Genomic DNA, 20943 nt, shown 5'->3' with positions numbered 1-20943 from the left:
TATTCTATCTTTCCTTTATTCATTCAGAAGGAGTAGCCTTTTAGGGGGAGAGTAAGATTAGTTTTTTAGGGTTTCTTTTCAACCAAGGGTCTCTGATTTTAAGACTTCATTTTTAGGAAATTTTAATACAAATAGCCTATTTCTTTGTAAGATCTACTTACCAAGCTGCATGGAATTTTCTCAGAATGTGAGGAAGGAACGAGCAAGCATAACGCTTGTAAAGAGCTCTATTAAGTCAGCCTGGCAAAACGTTCAATTCTCATTCCCTTTCAGGTTCCATTTGTCTATCACCCACATGCAGGGTCCATTTAAAGTCAGTGGAAATGCCGAACAAAAAGGGAGAAACAAAGCTGAACCAGCAAGGTGGGTAGGGGCCTCTCCTCTTGGTAGCACTACTGCCATCAATCACTTTTTAATAACAGTTGCACTCCTCCAGGGTGACGATCACTCTGTTGACTCATTGTCGGTAGCACATATGATCTTGGTTGTTTTTCCATTGGTGCTGGTGACCTGTGCTAAGCCATCCATATTCTCCCCAACTCCCTCTGGGTCACCCATAAATAACAGACCTACAGAAGACAACTAACCAGAGTTTAAGGGCAGTGAGGTGGTGCCGGGGATAGAGTACTGGGCTTGAAGTTAGGAAGACCTTTGTTCAAATCTGGCCTCAGACACTTAGTAGCTGTGTGACCTTGGGCAAGTCACTTAATCTGTTTGCCTCAGCTTCCTCAGCTGTAAAATGGAGATGATAATAGTACCTACCAGTTGTCATGAGGATCATATGAGATAATAATTATAATAGCAACAAGATAATACTTGCAAAGTGCCTGGCGCATAGTAAGCACTATGTTAATGTTAGCTATTATTTATTATTATTATCGGCATATGGAATAGAGCAAAGCAGATTGGTCCATAAGTCCTGAAATCATCTAATTTAGATTTGGGATAGACCTTAGTTATATTGAGTCTAATAGTCAAAACTCCTCATTCTACATATGAGGAAACCAGAATTCAAAGAGGTGCAGTGAATTCAGCATTGAATAATGGAGAGATCATGTGATTTGGCATCAGAAGAACTGAATTAGAGCATTGGTTCTACCATTTACTAGCAATATGGCCCTGGATAAGTTACATATCTTATATCCCTCTGCTCCTCAGTTTTTATTTTGTCTTTTAGTGGTTTTTCAGTTATGTCTGACTCTTTATGACCCCTTTTGGGGGGTTTCTTGGCAAAGACATTGGAGTGATTTGCCATTTCCTTCTCCAGGTCATTTTACAGATGAGGAAACTGAGTCTAACGAGGTTAAGTGACTTGCCCAGGGTCACACAACTAATAAGTGTCTGAAGCTAGAGTTGAACTCAGGTCTTCCTGACTCCAGTTCTGGGGCTCTATCTACTGCACCACATAGCTGCCTCTGTTCCTTAGTTTACTCACCTGTAGGGGCTAGGTAGCTTCAAGGGCCTATTCTTCTCCAAATCCTATAAGCCAAAGTCATCGGGGTTGAGTTTTGCTATTGAAGTCCTTTATTTGATTTGGCACAGAGAAGTAGCATGGCTGGGATTGGAAGCCAGCTTCTCTGCCCCAAGATTCAGCTCTGTGCTGGCTATGCCACAGCAGTCAGTCCACAAGCATTTATTAGACACTTATTATACACCAGGCTCCAGAGATAAGAAGAAAGGCAAAAACAATCCCTGCCTTCCAGGAGCTTCTATTCTAATGGAGGAGATCATACATAAATAATTAGGTCCATAAGATTTACATACAGACTAGATGGAAGATGAAGCACCTAGGTGACTTGCTAGGCCTGGAGTCAGGAAGTCTCACCTTCCATTGATTAAGTCAAAGGGCCAAACTTGAGGACCTAGAGGGCCACATGTGGTCTTGAGGAGGCAGGTTCCCCACTCCTGGTCTCGTTCCTTGAGTAAGGAGTTTAGTTAAAAGTTACTACTATAGAAGCCAAGTGAAAGTTTGACTTTATAGACAAAGGGTGCTCTAGACAACTTTGGGAAGTGAGGCAAACAAAAGAACATGCACTGATCAGGAGAGAATGGGAGCAGACTTTTTAAAATTTAAAATCAAAACCATGAGAAACATAGGCAAGGATATGTTAAATCGGGATTGAGGTTTGCTACTGAAGTCCTTTATTTGATCTGCCACAAGCAACTGACCTTACTACTGCTCCAAATGGATATTTAGAATACGCATGCACACAATTGGGGGACGAGAAGAATCATGATTGCAATTTCGTTAGGGTTGGGGGGCTCCAGGTAAAGAATTTCCTCTGCCAACTCAGATCAACACATTCCAGTCTTTAGAGACTAGAGGCTGCCGGCACTAATGAGTTAAGTGACTTGCCCAGAGTCTCCTAATGAAATAGGCACCAGACCTATGACTTCATGGTTATAGGGAGCTCCCAGATAAGGAAACTCCCTCCCCCAAGGCTGGTAGGTGCCTTCTCCACAACAGATAGTTTTAGAGAATTTCCCAGAACCTTGAGAGGTTAAGTGATTTGCCAATAGTTACTCAGCCAGTATGTATCAGAGGTGGCTCCAAGGACAGCCCTCCAGAGCTGCTGTTACAAGTTGCCTTTACAGACTTGTGTATATATAACTTTGTTTGTTTTTATTATCTTTTGAAAAATGAAGAAAGCCCACACTGTTGGCTCACTTCATCTCTAATCAGTGCTGTGAAGGCTGATTAAGTTAATATATGTAAAAAAAGCTTTGACAATCCTAATGATCACATGAATGTGAACCCCCTCCTCCTTCACTCCCAGTGACCCTCTTGCCAAACCCTAAGTGAGTGAGGTCAAACTGAGGAAGATCTGAAATTCTTTTTGTTTTTGTTATTGCTTTTTATGTTTTTTAATATAGTCATCTCAATTCAGTAAAGGGAAAGGAAGGAAGGGGAGGGAGGAAGGAAGGAACACATTTATTAAGTACTTCCTTTATGCCAGGCACTGTGCTAAGCATCTTACAAATATGATCTCATTCAATCCTCACAACAACCCTGTGAGGTGCTGTTATCGTCCCCGCTTTACATTTGAAGGAACCAAGGTAGACAGAAGTTAAATAACAGTCTTGGGGCTATACAACTATAGTAAGAGACGGAGGTCACATTTGAACTCAAGTCTTCCTGACTCCAGCTCTGAGTATATAGTAAGTAATTACCACATGCTAGGCATTGTGCTAAGTGCAAAGTAGAAATGAACCAGTTCCTGCCCTCAAAGAACTTGGATTCTTCTAGGGGGGAAAGCACAGGTTCTCAGATGCATAATACAAAATATATGCAAAGTAAATATGAAGCAATTTGGGGATTGGAGGAAAGCGTTAACACCCGGGAGACAGGGATCTGGAGAGGCGTCTTGTATGAGGTGGCATTTGAGCTGAGCCTTGAAGGAAGCAAGGGATTCCTAGAGCCAGAGGTGAGGAACAGGAACATTTGTCATATGGTGGAAATATGTTCAAAGGCATGGAAAGAGGAGATGGAATGTCAAGGAAGGGGTCAGTTTCACTAGAATATCAAGTGACTTTAGATTGTGAATCCCTTCAGGACAGGCAGGGACTGTCTTTTGCTTCTTTTTCTACCCCTGGCATTTGGCATAGTGCATGGCACAAAGTAGCACCTCTAAATATTTGTTAACTGACTGACCAGTAAGAAATAGCGTGAGATCAGTCTAAAAAAATATTCCAATCAGATAGAAAAGCTTTAAATGGCAGACATCAAAGTCAATTCCTAAAACACTTGCCTTGACCTCTCCCTTGCCATGGGGAAAAAATAAACCCACCCCAAGTCCCCCCAAAAAAACAACCATTTAAGCCAAATCGATCATCAAAGGAACAATGTCTAATAGTGTATGCAAGATTCAGCACCTAGAGTCCTCATCTCTGTATCAAGGAGTGAAAAGGGTATTTCTGATTCCTAGAACTGAGGTTGTTGATTGTAATTAATCTGAGTTCAACTGCTTCTTAGGGTTGTTTTCATATATGTTATTGTATTCATTATGCATACTGTCCTATTGGCTCCACTTTCTTTGTACTGCATGAGTTCTCAACAAGTTTCCATGTTTGTTTTTTCCTGAATTCCTCATATCTGTAGTTTCTTATGGTGCAGTAATTAGAATGAGGCATTGGTAGGAGCCATTTTCTCCCTGAATGACAGATTCATCTGTGACACATTTGCAGATCCCAAGTCAACCCTCCCACTTCTGAGACTTGGAAGCAGCCTCTTGTTTTCAGTTGGCTTGAGCAGATGGGAGGCAAATTCTGTGTGGTGTTGACATTTCAGGTAAGAGAACGGCAGAGAGTATTTACACCGTATGGCTATGCTTGCAGCAGCCAGTCTTCAGAGGGAAGCAGTCTATCATTAATCTCATGGTGATTAAATTACACACAGTTCCAATCTTGGTTTCTGCCAGGATTAGGTCCCTTGATTTCCATATCCCACCTGAGCTGGTGCATGCATTTATTCACTCTTTAATGCTGGTTTTATAAAATGTACCTTCATGCCCAGGGCCTCTGGACATAGCTCTTTCCGCAGTTCTAAATCACTAATGAGTGTTTTAAACCAGGAAAGAAGCTGCAAGCACACAGACTGTGGCTGTTAATGTTAATAGCCAGTCTTGAAAATGTCACAGCCAAAGTCATCTTTACATGGAGTTTATACTAATCGCATTGTGTTCAAAGAAATTATCCAGAAATAAGCTTTTTGCCATTTTACAGAAATTCCATCATTTTCAAATTGGAACCCAAATGGCAATTATTCACTTATTTTATAGAGGCAAACTAGACCTCATTTCTGTGCCCTGTGTGTTTCATGTCTAATGTATGTGTCCAAGTTCCAAAGACATTCATTTCAAGGCTCCAGGTGTTACTGGAGAGTAAAAATGGAAGTCAAATGGATTCATTTACATAAAATGAATTAACCCAAATCTGCTTTTCATAAATAAGTGCTCAAATATGAAGACTAATGGATGACTAATTAACAATCCATTCTTCATACAGCTGTGATCTATGGCTGTGTTTCCAAGGGAAGTATAAGAACAAGGACATTTTAGAAATGCAAATTAGTCCAAATTACATTATATCTTCATCTGATCACCTATATTGATATTCATGGATCCTTACTTATAGAGTCTAATCTTCAGCCTTTTGGATTCCAAGTATAACCACCAAAGGAATATCCAGTAGATATTTGTTTTAAATTCCAGGATGATGTGTAGGTGTGGCGTGTGTGTGTGTGTGTGTGTGTGTGTGTGTGTGTGTAGCTATGTAAATACTGCCCCTTTACCCGGAGGCTTCAGTGGTTAATATAACATGCAGGATCTGGAAGGGTGGCCAGTGTGGGGGTGGGGAGGTTAGAGCCAATGAGTGACAAGTATGACTGATGGAACTAAATAAGTCTGGGTGTAACAGGGAAGGAAGGAGTAAAGTGCTCTGAGGCTGACGGTTTGCCTTTAGCAGCACACAAACCCTTTGCACAGCCCTGTGTCCCTGACGCTGACTGAGCAACCTGTCACAGATTGGGGATACAGATATGCCTACTAGAGTGATGTAATTCTATGGGGTTAGGTCATTGCTAAGGGTTTTTTTTAGCTCTTAAATTCAATATTCTCTGGTTTTGCAGTCCTGCTAGCTCGAAACTCCAGTTGTCTGGCTCAACAAATCAACCAGCCAATATTAAGCACCAACTATTTACCAGAAATTGTGCCAGGCCCAGGAAATAGAAAGAAAAACATGCAGTAAGTGCCTGCTTCAAGGAACCAGAAGTCTTTTGTTTCCTGAGGGAGAGCTCTCTCTGCAGCACTGCTCTAGCCTGCCAGCTTCAGTTCTCTTGGAGTCCCTAGCCAGTTCTTTTCTCTCCTGCTAGAGATCTCAGTCTTCAAACCTGTTTCCTTAGTCAAATGACTGCCCCTCCACCGTATCCATGTCTGCTGGGAGTATGTGTCCTGATCCCTACAGGACAAAGCATCTCCTACTGAGCTACTAAATGTCCTCCAAACCTATCCAGGCAGTGGGGAGGAAGGACAGAGGAACCTCCACTTTCTCCTCAAGGTGATTCCCTTTCAGGGTCCAGGTTCTTTCTCCACTTCTGATTCGCAGATTGGAACTGGATAGCTTGCTTACACACACACACACACACACACACACACACGTGCATACATGTACACATATGCATGCACACACATATACACGTGCACACAGGCACACACACAAATTATGTGACTGCAACATTGTTTCAGATTCAGACCATACAAAACTTTATATATGCATATATACAAGTATATTATACATACATGTTACACATATATGATGTACACACATGAGATATATCTATATATAACATACCACATTACATACGCTATTATGTATATGTGGTACATATTATATTTGTACATATTATGTGTGCGTGCATGCGTGTGTGTGTGTGTGTGTGTGTACCCCAGGGTGTACCTTATTCACTCAGGCCATCATCTCTGTATGGTGTCAGTTGCCTTTATTCAATAGCCAGGGCCCTATAATCTTCTCAAATTGATCAAGGGACTCTTTCACATTGTGTTGTGGGGTTCTAGGGAAATCTCTCTAACACTTTCTTTACATATACAAAGTACATGCAAGATAATTTCAAGGGAAAGCACTAACAGCTGGAGAGTTTAAGAAAAGCCTCATCTAGAAATTGACACTTAGTCTGAGATCTGAAGGAAGCTAGGGAGGCAGAGGGTAGGAGGCTGGGCATTCTAGACATAAAGGTGAAAAGGCATGAAAATGGGAAATTAAGTAAGTGTGTGTGTGTGTGTGTGTGTGTGTGTGTGTGTGTGTGTGTATGTGTGTGTGTGTGTGTGTGTGTGTGTGTGTGTGTGTGTGTGTGAGAGAGAGAGAGAGAGAGAGAGAGAAAGAAAGACAAAGACAGAGATAGAGAGACAGACAGAGGCAAAGAGACAGAGAAAGAGGAATAAGGCCAACTTGGCTGGACAGGAAATAATGTGTAACAAATGAATCTAGAATGGTAGGTTGGAGCCAGGTTGGGAAGAGATTTAGAGGCAAAATAAAAGTCTGTTTCTGATTCTAGGAGCACAAGGAAGCTATTGAAGTATAACGAGCAGGTGAGTAACCCGGTCAGTTCTGTGCTTTAGGAATATTACTTTGGCAGTTGTTTAGATGAAGGAATACGGAGAGGAAAGACTTGACAAAGGGACCTCATAGCCCAGGAAAAAGGTATTATGTGCCTAAATTACTGGGGTGGCCTTATTAGGAGAGAAGCTCAAAGCTTCAGGAGATGTAGAGGTAGAATGGACAAAACCCAGCAGGACTTGGATTGGATGGTGAGGGAGACTGAGGAGTCAAGAATGTCTCCAAGGGGGAGAACCTCTTTGACTTGAAAGATGGCATCCTTAATAGAAACAGGGGAACTCAGAAGAAGGATGGATCAGCTTTGGAGGAAAGACATTGACTCATCCACATTTTCCTTTTTCTAGACCTTCGTAGGTTCAATTACCCATATCTATACAGCAATTTGCCAGGCCTACGAGTGTGGCCAGGGAGCAGGAATCATGTATCTTTTTCCAATGGCATATTTCCAGTAGTTCATTGGGATTGTCCAAAAATGTCATACTCAAAATATCTATTGCCAGTTTTGTAGTGGGTACCCAAATTTAGACCTTAGCACCAAATTTCCCTAATCCAGTCCTTCCTCTCCTTCTTCCACTTTCTTCTAGTTTGCCTTTGCTCCCTCTCTCCTCTCATGTTTTCCAACCCTTTCTCTCTCCTGCGTTTTGCCATTTGCCTTGCTCCAAAGTTAGATGTTGATGTCCTTGGCATGAGATTACGGAGTGTACATTATGTTTGAGATGCTCACCTAAAGGAATACTAAACCTCTGGTTGCTTCATACCCCTTTCCTCTGGCTCACTATGATTTCTAACTGATGCCTCAAAGTGTTCTCTAATGCTTCGTGAGTCTTCTTACTGATAGAACATTGGTTTGTGGCTTAACAGCACTTCTCTTGGTTATTTTATATAATCTTACTACTTTGACCTTACTCATTCATTCAACACACATTTGAATGCCTACTGTGTTTTAAGAAATGTGCTAAGTTAGGGAGATTAAGAGGCATGGTTTGTGCTCTCATATTTACAATCTAGTACACAAATAGTTATAAGATGAACTAGATTAAATGCCTAAGAGTAGTACCAGGAAGGTGTTGTGAGGATTCTTCATAGATTAAAGAGATCATTTGGATCTGGGGGAATAATGGAAAGCTCATGCTGCAGGTAGCAATGGATCCAGGCCCTGTAAGGTGGATAGGATTTCCATAAGTAGAAAATAGGAGATGGATTTCAAGGAATATGGAATAGTGTAAGCAAAGCAAAGAATCAGGAAAACATGCTGCTTATTGGGAGGTGAGGGGCTGCCAGACGGTATGCAGGGGTGGGGAACTTCACGGAGCAGTTTGGATTCAGTCAAAGGGCCACACTTGAGGACTCAGAGGGCCGCATGTGGCCTCAAAGCCCCAGGTTCTCCACCCCTGGCATAGTGAATAGAGAGCCAGGAGTCAGGAAGACCTGAGTTCAAATCCAGCCTCAGCCATTTACTAGCTGTGTGACCTTGGGCAAGTCACTTAACCCTGTCTGCTTCTGTTTGCTCATTTGTAAAATGAGCTGGAGGAGGAAATGACAAAACCACTATCTTTGCCAAGAACACCCCAAATGAAGTCACATGGAATCAGACATGACTGAAACAACTGAACACACATTGCAACATGAGTAAAGGTGATAATAGTTAAATTCAACTGGAACAAAGGGCATATTAGTGTGAGGAAAAGGTGGAAGGACAGGTAGAAACCAGGTTATGGGATAGACTAAATGCCTATAAATATTACTAACTGTGTGACCTTGGGCTCACTGACAATAATCACCCAGAGCCTCAGTAAAATGGAGATAATCTACCTACCTCGCAGGGTGGTGGCTCATATTTTTTTGTCTTTTGTCATCATATTCCTAGCATTTAGCATGGTGCCTAGCACAAAGTAGGCACTTAATAAATGCTTGTTAATTGCTTAATTTCACTATATAAGAGTGAGTTATTTCTTTGGTACAGAGTGGGAACTAAGGAAGGTTTTTGAGCTGTGCCTTAGGAACATTAATGGTGTTGCAGTATCCAGGATGGTTTGGAGAGAAATGATGGTGAAAGTCTAAGTTAAGAGGGAATGATGGCCTGGTCTAGGATGGAGAGAAGGGGGTGATAAGAGATAATTTGGAGGTAGAATAAACAGGACTAGCTGTTATTAATAAGATTGTGCCATCGTTTCACATCAAGACCCTAGAGAAAACTTCATAATAAGATATTGCATACACTGGAGGATACTGCTTTTAAAAACCTAATTCAAAACCAAGAGCAGGAATATGTGAATGCCCTAAACACCAATCAGGAAGGAGGTAGCTCCCTTAGGCAAAAAAGCCTCATCTAATAGCACACTGAGGGAATGGGATTGATGGGACCAGACCCAACTAATGGTGTCTGGGAAATTCTGTCATCCTTCGGGGTCTATCAGGGTACTCGATAAAATTCCTTTGCCACTGATGACGTGACCAAATTGTTTTGACTTCTTGAAGCAAAATAGGGGCTTTTAGGCCACACAAGCTAATGTTTAACAGAAAAAAGGAAACCTAGCAGAGTAACTACCATATAAGCCCTTGTATTAGTGTGGGCTTGATTCAAGCTCGTTTTGTTGTAGCTTAGTTCCAAAATCTGAATGAAATGTCAAAAAAAAAAAGATATGTAGGTATAGATATAGATTAGATAGATAGATAAATAGATGGATAGATGGATGTAACCCAGGCTTCTCACAGCTTGCCTATCACGGAGTCTGCTGTGTGCCCTGGGTAGTGGGGGATAGCTTCCTTTGATTGGCTGCCTGTGTCTTTAAAACTGGTGAAATGGAGCCATACACTCTCTTTTCCTCATAACTATTTAAACATAATTGGTTTCCTTTATAATGTGATGTCTTATTCATGCATTTTAGAACATTATTCTGAGAAGGGATCCATAGGCTGCACTAGACTGCCAAAGGGTTCCGTGATCCCGAAAGGTAACAGAATTTATTTAACATTCAATGAAGGGGGTCTGGCTTAGTCTTTGCAGAAGAAGGATGTCCAGAGCAGAGAAGGGATGTTCAGCCTAGATAAAGCACTGAGTCAGTTGAGCAAGGCTTCTCAGTCTTGTTCATGTTGCTTGTCTTTGGTCTCAAGCCTCAGGGAGGGTGCTCCAGCCCCTCCTGTCCTAGCTGTTTTTTTTTATATCCAGGTGATTAGGAAGCCTTAGTACCTTAAGTCAATTAACTCTCAAGAATGGTTTCATCATTTATAAAGGAAAAACTAGCCTAATTTTCAGGGCGGTGGGTGGGAAAGAAGGGGCAAGTTATGCTGTTGTTCCCATCACAACTCTACTAACACCCAAGGTTTTCAGTTTGTTCCTTTTTAACCCAGTCCAGTGCATGTGCTTTCTTTTTAGCAGGAACCATGTTTGGGAGACATAAGAGGCCTACTCTAGGCTGGGGGATGGAGAGGATGGGTGCATAAATATGTGGAAAAGGAAGACACAAGGATGGTATAAACAGAATTGGGGGTGGGTGGAGTGATAGAATACGCTGGAGGCTGGAGGTGACACACACAGAGAAGCTGGAACACAAGGGTAGCGACCAACAGGAAGGGCACAATGACAGAGAGTTGGATACAGAGGGAGATGCCAAGAGACCAAAAGTTGTTGTATGGCACACACATCCCCGGGCCATGAGATGAAATGTGCCTCTTTGGCTTCTGTGTGTTTCATGCTCCTGGATTTTTTTGGTTTTGAAAAATTGGGACAGTTGAATGTCTTCAATTCTGCTCAGCATATTTTTCTGAAATAAGTGTTCCAAAGAGAATTTCACTTTGAGGTTTATGTTCTGAATTTTGGAGAAATATTGTATTGTATCATAAGAAACTATGAAAATACCTTTCCAACAATGAATGCATAGAAATGACTCTGAGGGATGTGTGTTGTAAACTAAATCATCTAGGATCATAGATTATTGGGCTTAACCTTCTCATTTTAGGCATAAGGGAACTTAGGCCCATAGAGATTAAGTGACTTGTCCAGAGTCACTCATGTGGTCAGTGTCAAGAGGTAGGATGCAAACTTAGATCTGGTGACTTCAATTCAGCACTGAATATTCATCATTTCTCACTCCCAGGAAAGTATGTAAAGACCATGCAGAGATTAGAGTGTTTCCACCTAATAGAGAAGGATAGTCATTCATACGTTTTTAAATACTTATCTTTATTATGAAAGTGTTTTCAAAGTAAAATAATCCACAATAATGATTGGTTCCAGAGATTCAAGGATGAATAATTACATTTTCCATATTAAAAAAAATCATCAAAACACAAAGTAACTCCCAAAGTTCAGTTATGCACAATATCAATATAATAAAGGAATTCTAATAAGCTAACCATACTTCACTCCATTTCTGAGAGCTGCTCAAATACATATTTGTCTGAATAACACAGGTGAAACCAAACCGTGTCATCTGCTCCATTCCTCACTGGAGGTTAAAAGAACGACGCTACACCCCAAATGCACCGTGACAAAATGACGATGCAGGTAAACATCTGTGCAAACAAGACTTAAACATCTCCGGACACATCCAGACTGTGTTCTTTGCAACTACTATCCAAGTCCCTGTATTCTAAAGTCAGTTCAATCTCGGTCAATCAATCCCTGTTTCTAAAGCCTTCGTGGCAACTCTGAAAAGAAAAGTCCTTTTGGTGAAACACTATTTCCTACTGAACATAGAAACCATACTGACAACTCCTGTTTTGTGATGTCAAGGCAACTGTAGTTTACAGTAGTCTGGAAAGTGGGGGTTAGTCAAGTTTGTGTTGATAGGGACTGGACACTGTGTGTGACAAAGTAGTTCACACAAATGCAACACAGTTCAGACAAATGGAATCACACAAAGGAGCAAGTGTAGCAAATGAGTATTTGAAAACCTATCAAAGAATCAATGGCAGAAGAAAGACAATATCCTGTCTTTCTTTTGTTGAAAGTAACAGGAGACTGGAAGGATTGTAATCCTTTTTGAGATAAACACTAGCATCCCTGCCCCCACTTCCTGTACAATCTTAATAGTGTCTAATCTTGTTGAGCTAGAGACATCATGTGCTGATTGTTTCTGGTATCTGCTTATAGAATTTTTCCTCTTTTGTTCTAGGGGGTGCTTATTTTTCAGTACTTTTCTTCTTGATGGGGTGGGGGGGGTCAGCCTGAACCCAAACTGAGAATATTTTGCACCCCTCCCACTTTCAAAATGCCCTCTAGGTATACTGTTGGGACTCTGCAGAGTTCTTTGATGATTATGTGGCATTTCTGAGCTTTCATACAATTTTCTCTATTAAAAAATATCAGAAGCAAATACTTCTAAACATATAGACTGAGGCGGTGTGGCTTAGCAGAAATAGTATGTGTCTTAGAGACACAAAGAACTAGGTCCAAGTCCCAGCTCTGCTTTTTATTTTTTATTTAATTTTGGAGGCAATCAGGGTTAAGTAACTTGGCCAGGGTCACACATCTAGTAAGTGTCTGAGGTCACATTTGCCTCAGATTCTCGACTCCAGGGCTGGCGCTCTGTCCACTGTACCACCTAGCGATCTCCTTTGCCTTTTAGTTACTGGCTGTGTATGACCTTGTGCAAGTCAATTTGACCCTCAATTTCCTTCTCTTTAAAATGGGGATAATAATACCTGCTTCTCACCACCTTAGGCTTTCAACAGGAAAGACTCAATCTTCCCCGTGGTTAAGCATTATATTATATCATAGGCAAACATTTTCTGAATACAAGCTGGGCATTGTGCTAGGTGCGCGCCGCCCATTATAGCAGAAGGCAGAATTTGGCTTTAAATGTTTTTCTTTGATATTTTGTTATTAAGAATTGGCAACAATGAAACAGCACAGTCTTTTTGGTATTCTGGGAATGGCACAACTTCATTTTACTGACAAAGTCAAGCTGATTCTGGAGGTCACAAGCTCCTTCCGGGCATTATTTTACTCTATCTTTGATGACTCCGAAGGCTGTTTATGAAAACCTGGTCAGTTCTTTCTAGTATGTTATGAGGCAAGGCCAACAAGCCAAACGAATTTATTTTTCTACGCAGGTTTGATAGGAACTACAAGTCACTTACTTTGGTCCCTTTGTGACCAAGCTGACGAGTATTTAATTTTTTTTTTTGCATATGACCTGATGTATCAGTGCCCCAGCAATTACTTCCCTAATCTATGATAAGCATACAGAACAGAAACCTAGAGGTCACTGTCAGCACAATACTTGAGGAAAAGGGGGGACATTCTTAGGACCTTAAACCCTACTATGGATTGTGAATACAGGTTTTCTTGTTTCTAAAGGATATCTTGAGACCTCTCTGGTAATTACAATAACAATAAATCATTTCTGTTTAAAATTTACAAAATGTTTCATTTGAATATAATCATGACCCTGGGGCATATACTAAAAAAAGTTTAGTCTTTAGAATTATTTTGTATTGATTTTTTTAAATAATTAAAATCTTATAATGGGCATGAAGACTTAGAATAATACTCTACTAGATATTTTCTAGATGCTGACAGAAATTTCTGAGTGCAAACTACTCTCTGTGCAAGATAATGGTGTGAGTGAATGATTTTTCAGTCCCTCGGCTTTCTTTATGAACAGTAATGGGATAGGCTTGAGCCAACTGAAACAATGACTTTTTTTTTTTAAACTTCAGACCAAATAACACTGACATTACTGTGAAAGGCTCAGATCCTTTCTTTTGTGGTATTCTTTGTGGATTAGAGAATGCAGTGTGCTAAAAAGTAAACTCTATCAAATACTTAGGGTTGTAATTTTGGCAAAAGAATGGAATATTTTTTATATTTCTCTTCCATTTTTGGCCAGTAGAGATCTGACGTTTTTCTTTTCTCAACTGGCTGCATTTTTGGAGGATTGCCCATTTTCCCCACATAGATTCATCTTCATTAAAAGGCTACTTCCTTATCTGAATGAGCCCCAGAGCACAGTCTGTCTACCAGCACAGTTGGGGTTGGATGTTAACGAAGTCACGGGGAGAGGTGTCTACAGTATGTATATCTGGAAAAATTAAGCTAAAAATAAGTCCCAAACATTAACAATTGTCCCTCCCACTCCCCTCACTTCCATTAACAGACAAAGCCCTAATTCTACTGATGCAGCTAGAAAGCATGAACTATAACCAGTTTATACACTGTAGTCAGAAAGACTCTGCTCTCTTGGCACCCCAAGTTACGGTTTTCTATAACTTTTGTTTAGGTCAGCAGTGTAACGGGAAAGTCAACAATGGAGGAAAAGGTGAAAGAGACGTATGGTGGCAGCTTTACAAAAGGACCCGGCCAAGGCTACGCGTGGTTTGGCTTAATCCTACTTTTTGGATTAAATGTACACACAAAAATACACAGGTCACAATTTTAAAAATATATCAGTTGTTCAATTTGACTCAAGGCCAAATTCTAACCATCTAATTCTGGTTTTTCCCTAACGTGTCAAGAAAATCTATAACATTTTGAAGTTTTTCTATCTTTCACCTTCCCACAGATGGATGGCATGAATGCAAACTGAAGGGTGAATGACGTCTACTCAGGGCTATGTTATGCTAAACTATCAACCTGTTTAAATGTACAGTCTAAGCTTCCAAGGCTATGAGGTTGGTTTATGTTATACATGACCCTCACCTAGCCTTGAGGGGGTTCAGAATACAATATATGTATGTATATACATATATGCACACAAAATGCATATATGCATATATAATATGCATATTTGTACATACATATAATAGTTTATCAAGGGAGCCAACAAACTGAAAGTTGTTAAATTAAAAGAACTCCCTGCCCAAGGGCACTGAATGAAATATGGATCTGCAGATTCTTGGAAGGACTTGGTTAGATTAAAATCAATTGGTATGGTGCTATCTTTGGGGTCTTTCCAAACCTCCTGCTAACTGACCTTCTGGGTAAAAATATAAACCACAACCTGACCTGAACAACGCTCAGAAATCATCTACCTAATCTTTAAGCAATGATTCCTATGCCAAGTATTCCAAAACTCACAGTTCTGAAATTACTTTTCCAAACAAATAGAAGAGCACGCGGCCTCGTTGGGACCAGTTCCCACATATACTTAGGATATGTTGCTTACAGCCCACTATTTCTGCTGGAAATCAACTGGACTGAAAACTGACCATAGAAACTAAAGCAGGGTAGCACATAACCTTTTCTGTCTTTATTTTAAAAGATATAAGATGAACTTTCTGTTCTTAATTTTCTAACATGCTTGACATTATTTTAAAACAGCTCACATTTTCAGCATGTTTTCAGATGACAAACAAGTGCTATTAATTCTTTTTGATTGCTAACATAAACACACAAATACACACACACACACATCCTCATTTTCTGAACTGAAGAAATGGGATTCTATGAGAAGTAGGAATATTGCTTTCTCAATGACTCATATCTTTCCAAATCTCCTCAATCTCTGAGATGGGTTAAACCAGAAACTGTTTTCTGAAGAAGTGGGAAGATTCAATTCTTTAATGTGTGATCTTCTAGCTGAGACAATTCTTTATTCTTGTGATAAGGAGGAAAAGCTATTGTTCCTTCCTCCTTCCCTCCTACATAAAAAAAAAAAAAGTTCTTTGGTTCATGTTCTCCTTCCTTCCTTCCTTATTTCCTTCATTCCTTCCTTCCTTCCTTCCTTCCTTCCTTCCTTCCTTCCTTCCTTCCTTCCTTCCTTCCTTCCTTCCTTCCTTCCTTCCTTCCTTCCTTCTGTTCTTCCTTCCCACATATAACACTGTCAGAAAGGAGGTTTAAGCAAGTCTGTTGCCCAGAAATCTCTCACTGCTGATCCAGCCACCGCTGGGGACAGCAATTTTCCAAGAGTAAGTTAATGTTTCCAATAGGAATAGTTAGTTTCCTGTGGAAACTTTGCTTGAAACAAAACAAGTCTACATAGAGGGATATCGAGCATCAAGCTGACAGTAGCTTAGTTTGTGGAATAGGCAAATCATTCTGGTTTTTGCATGAGGAAGAAGGTCAAATATTCTTTTCCTTCTGATTTTGTCAGGCATAATAATTACATATGCACACGTGCACACATACACATACATACACACACACACACACACACACACACACGCCCAGGTCAAATACTATAGGAGTTTTAAAAGCTGGATGCAATAAAGTGCTCAACACCAGGGAGAACTCTTCGAAGGCTCTAAGAATCGACTTTTCTGTTTGAGCAAGACTTTCAGCCTGCTTTCTTCCACGACAAGGCAGACTACTACAGCAATTACAGTGAGAGCAGCGAAGCCTGGCTGAAAGCTTTCTGCGCATGCATGCAATAATGACTAATCTTTGAGCTGGTGGGCACTGCTTTCATTCTTCCCAGCTCACAGAGACAAATTCTCAATATTAAATGTGACTTCTCCATTTACAACTATGGACCTGAGCAAGTGTTTCTCAGCTGAACCAGAAGCAATGCAAGATGCTGTATCCTGCCGGGGTTAAGCTTACAAGGCAGAATTAATCTGCAACTAGGAATTTACCATAGCCATTGACATGAATATATCACGGGTATGCACACAAGTAATGGAGCCTATTCTAATGCAATTAACTACCAATTTAGTTTTAAAACAATGCTAAAATAATACCCTATAATAACCACTGTTTAATTTGAACTGCTAATTGATCACATTAGAGAGACTACTTACAAAACTAATTCAGCCTGTTTAAACTTTACATTGGGAGAACAGCCACTGTGAATTGATCAGCAATGTCAAAACCAGCACTATAACACAAAGGAGGCAAACGCATCTGGAGCTGAGCTGTAATATGCAAAGCTGCCTTTAGCTTACTATAAGTGACAATTCAAGCTGACAAATACTTATAGCGGACTAAGCTACAGCAACAAGAAGGGATAGAAGAGATCGGAGCATCTCTTTCTCTCATAAAGAATTTGCAGAGTAAAAGGAGTGAGGCAGTTCCCTTTTGTCCACAGATTTACAAACAAATACAAAAAATAAATAATATTCAAAGACATTACATATGAAAATACTGTTCCCATTTGGGTCAATAACATATACATACAGCATGCCTACATATAGAGAATGGAAAGTCTTCTTCATTCACAGACAGGAAATATGGCAGTGCACTATCAGAATGCTTTGATAATCCTAATTTTTGTTTCTGATGCTGAGATATAGGGAAGGGACCGCATTCACAACTTAGTTAAATACTTCCAGTAGCAAAGAGTTCACTTTGTTCAGGTCTTGTGGTTTAGAGTAGTTAGTGTTCCTCTGCACACGGACCCCCCGTGAGATACCCATTTGTGCCACTGGTGCCGCTGGTCCCATTGGTGTTGGTGGTGGGGTTATGTGGGTTCTTTGCAGGAAGCACTGAATCTTCCTCATCTGAGCTGGATTCAATATCACTTCGGTCATCCTTGGACACCTGTAGAATGCCCAAACACAATCAGCTCATGGGAAGTCACCTCTGTTGGGGTCATGCCAAGAAGCACATGCAGTCGTACAATATTGAAATAGATACAAACACTGTCAAACAGCTCCATCAGATTAAATGATCCCTAAAAGTCCTCCTCTTGTTCTGACAGGCCGTAACTCTAAGAATCATCTCATCTTTCTCATATTCAGAGAAGGTGCAGTGGTAATCAGGGTGGGGTTTTTTGCTGCTCTTAAGTGCCTTTAATGATTCTGGCCTTTATTTGAATGGGGCAGGTAAAGTGAGATCTTTTTTGTCTTGGAATGTTTCTCAGCACTAAAACAATTGGGAGTCATTGATTGGAAACCATGTATAAGGAGGTACTAGGGATTAACTAACTTTCCCACACCCAAAATGGGACTTTTCACTGTTCTTTGTTCTAGTGCTTCTCAGCACTGAGGTAATCAAGTGCCCCAGGTCCCTGAGACAGGTATATAAGATCCAAGGTTGGCGTTTGACTTCTGGGGGTACACTCATTGAAAGAATGTGGGTGACAAGACTCCGGGCAAGCCATTGAACCTGCCCCCCGCCCCCTACCGGCTTTGTAACCCAGATAGATGTTGGTGCTTCTCTGGCAACTATGAATTGTGATTTGAATCAGACAAGGTCTGTCTGTTGATGTTTGTAATTTCTATTTGTATTTGCCTTGAAGTTCAGGGGGCTGATCTTTTCCCCCTGAACTAAGTGAATGAAACTGAGATTGTTAACCCCTTATAGTTGCTTTCCTTAGAAAAGAAGATCAAAGAATCTGTGCTGGCAGCCCTTCTGTGTGCTGGTTGTTGTTGGTCTTACACAGCCACAGTAGCTGCTACCCACATTGTTGTTACATAAGGCAGAGAAATATAGTGGATAATTCACTGGACTTGAAGTCAGAAAGTCAAGCTCAAATCCTGCCTCAGATGTTTGGTAGCTTTGTGATCCTGGGCAAGTCACTTAACCTTTTGGGGCCTCAGTTTCCCCATCTGTAAAATTAAAAGGTTGGGTTAGATGGTCTCCAAGGTCTTTTCTAGCTCTAAATCTGTGGTCCAATGATGGGATAGCACAGCTGGATGGAAAAACTTGTTAGAGGGTTGCAAGAGAAATACAGGAGTCACCTGTTAAAATACTGGGACCCAGGTTTAGGTATTTTACTGAGCCATTTAAAATATGATTCATCAATAGCCTTACCAAACCAAATCAACCAGCTAGGGACTGACAGATTTTAAAAGGGGGAATCTGTGAAGTAAATAGGATAAAATTGCTAGCCAGACAATATTTGACTGGACTGGCCCATGTTGTTTGCTAAAGTCTGGGACTCTCATACTGATAGCTCCTGTTATGACTGCTTTTAAAAAAAAAGTTTGAATTTGATTTTTATAATTCTAGAAATAAAAGTTATGGATGAAATAACAGAGTCCAGAGAGAAATACTGAGGTATGCTGATCTTTTCATATATTCGTTTATTTTACTTAGGTCTTGATTAGTAAAGCTTTCTTATGCCCCTAATATGTATATAAATTATTGGTTAGAAATGGGTAGATGGAAGGTACTTCTAGGTTTAAGCTAGTTAAGGAAAAAACATCGCATTGTGTTTTAAAGAAATTTTGACTCCAAGAAGAATGGGGTCTGAAACTTTAGTAATCATGGATTACCATAAGACATAAACAGATCTAGGAAAAATACAAGCATATTCTGTGGGCTTCAATTTTTTTACAAGAGGCATTTTTAAAAGTTATTTTTAAGTCCAGGGGGAAAAACCACCCTAAGGGAAGGCTTAAAATCCCATGGCTGGAATTCCATCCTTATATACTCTCCTATACCTAAGTGCTTAAGAATGCTTAACCTTATTAGTAGAGTTAGCCGATCCTGAATAAATAAGGTTTGGGAAATAACTTAGACACTGTAACTCTTTTTTAGTGGGAGGAATAAAAAAAGTAGTAGTCTGCTGCCTTGAAAATCTTCCTACTAGCTTGGCACAATGTAAATCTGTCTAACCTTGTTCAACACTTCTAATGCTGTCTATTCAAAACGGAAGCTTACCCATTTATAATAACTATACTGTAACCTCTCTATGACACTATTTGATATAAAGCTCATCCATCATGGTCCCCCAACTTGAGGAGGTGTAGTTCTTCAAATTCCTAAAGGATGTCATCAGTTTATTTTACCTGTAAGGTAAAATATGGCACAGGTCCCCAGCATTATTAAAATTAAGCTTTAGGATATGTTTTATTCCATTTATTGTAAATGCTACTACCAATAAAAGGAATCCACATTTGCAGGCTTGAGGTGTCTGGGCTAAATTGTATTAAGAAAAATCTATAAAAATGTTACCTTCAGAGAAAAAGTAATCTAGGACACCAGAATCACTTCTTCCCTCTGGGAAAACACAAATCTGTAAGCCATGCTTGAGAAGAAATTTTAATGCTACAGATAAGCCAGGAACAGCAGCTAAGATGCTCTCAAGCATGATATCTGTAGCGAAACTAATGCCCATCTCTTCATAAAATGGGAGAAAAAAAACAGAAATGACGACAAGTCTGATAGAATAGGAAGTAATAAGGAAGAAAGTAATCCTATTGGTGTTGTCCTAAAACTATTAGTTTACACAACTGTCTGAGCAATTATTTCTTTTTCCTTCTAAATGAGGACTTTAAACAAAAGTAAAGCCATTTTGGATAATGGGATTTAAAATTTCCAACCCTTAGGTTTAATGCCTATATTTAACCTTTGCACAGGAGCTGGTCATCTGTTTTCCTAGCAAACTTAGATGGTTGATTTCAATCTTCCCCAGAGAAAATTTCAGTGCTACGTTATCCCTAGATAATAACCCTGAAGAGGATGAAGAAGTGTCTCATTGGATGGCAGGCAGAGAAACCGCAGAAGATCTGGCATTGGGTCTTAGAAATCCTGTCTCCTAGTCTTGTGCTTGGTCCTGAGTACTGTGTTCTGTCATTCTCCCCTAAAGAACAAGTAATGCCACGATCTAAAGCCTAGTATTTTCTTTGTCCTTGTCTGTTTGCCAAAAGGTTGAATGTGGATAGAACACATTCTTCGATGTCTTGTGGTCTCACCCACATTTTAAGGATCAAAACCCACAGGGGAAGATCAGATAGAGGCGGAAGCAACACAGTAACTGTTCTGAAGAAATGTTGACTTATGTTTTCCCAAGGGATGGAAAATTGGACTCCTCCATAGTAGGTTAGATTGCAGTCAGTGGTGTGTAGGGCATGAAGTGGATGTTAGTCATGAGCAAGTCTGAACTGGAGCATTCAGTTAATTCAATCCTGTTAGAAACATACGCACAGAGAATTTTTTTCTTTAAAGCCCCCTCTAATAGGTTATGGTTACCCAGTATAAGT

General features: G+C 40.2%; 1 protein-coding gene across 2 annotated transcripts in view; it reads right to left on the bottom strand.

The window, feature by feature from the left end:
* Positions 1-12711: 12711 nt before the first annotated feature.
* CERS6 (ceramide synthase 6) overlaps positions 12712-20943 on the bottom strand; it is a 302667-nt gene continuing 294435 nt past the window's right edge. The window contains exon 11 of one of the 2 annotated variants that reach the window (XM_036746272.1): positions 12712-17554. In XM_036746272.1, the coding sequence (XP_036602167.1) occupies positions 17390-17554 (165 nt within the window). In that variant the 3' untranslated portion in view covers positions 12712-17389. The remainder of the gene's footprint in view (positions 17555-20943) is intronic. The other variant, XM_036746273.1, reaches the window with a different exon arrangement.

Source organism: Trichosurus vulpecula, chromosome 2 (genome assembly GCF_011100635.1).
Source record: "Trichosurus vulpecula isolate mTriVul1 chromosome 2, mTriVul1.pri, whole genome shotgun sequence".
Lineage (NCBI taxonomy): Eukaryota > Metazoa > Chordata > Mammalia > Diprotodontia > Phalangeridae > Trichosurus > Trichosurus vulpecula.
The sequence above is the reverse complement of the archived record's forward strand: the minus strand, read 5'-3'. Positions and strand labels throughout refer to the sequence as shown.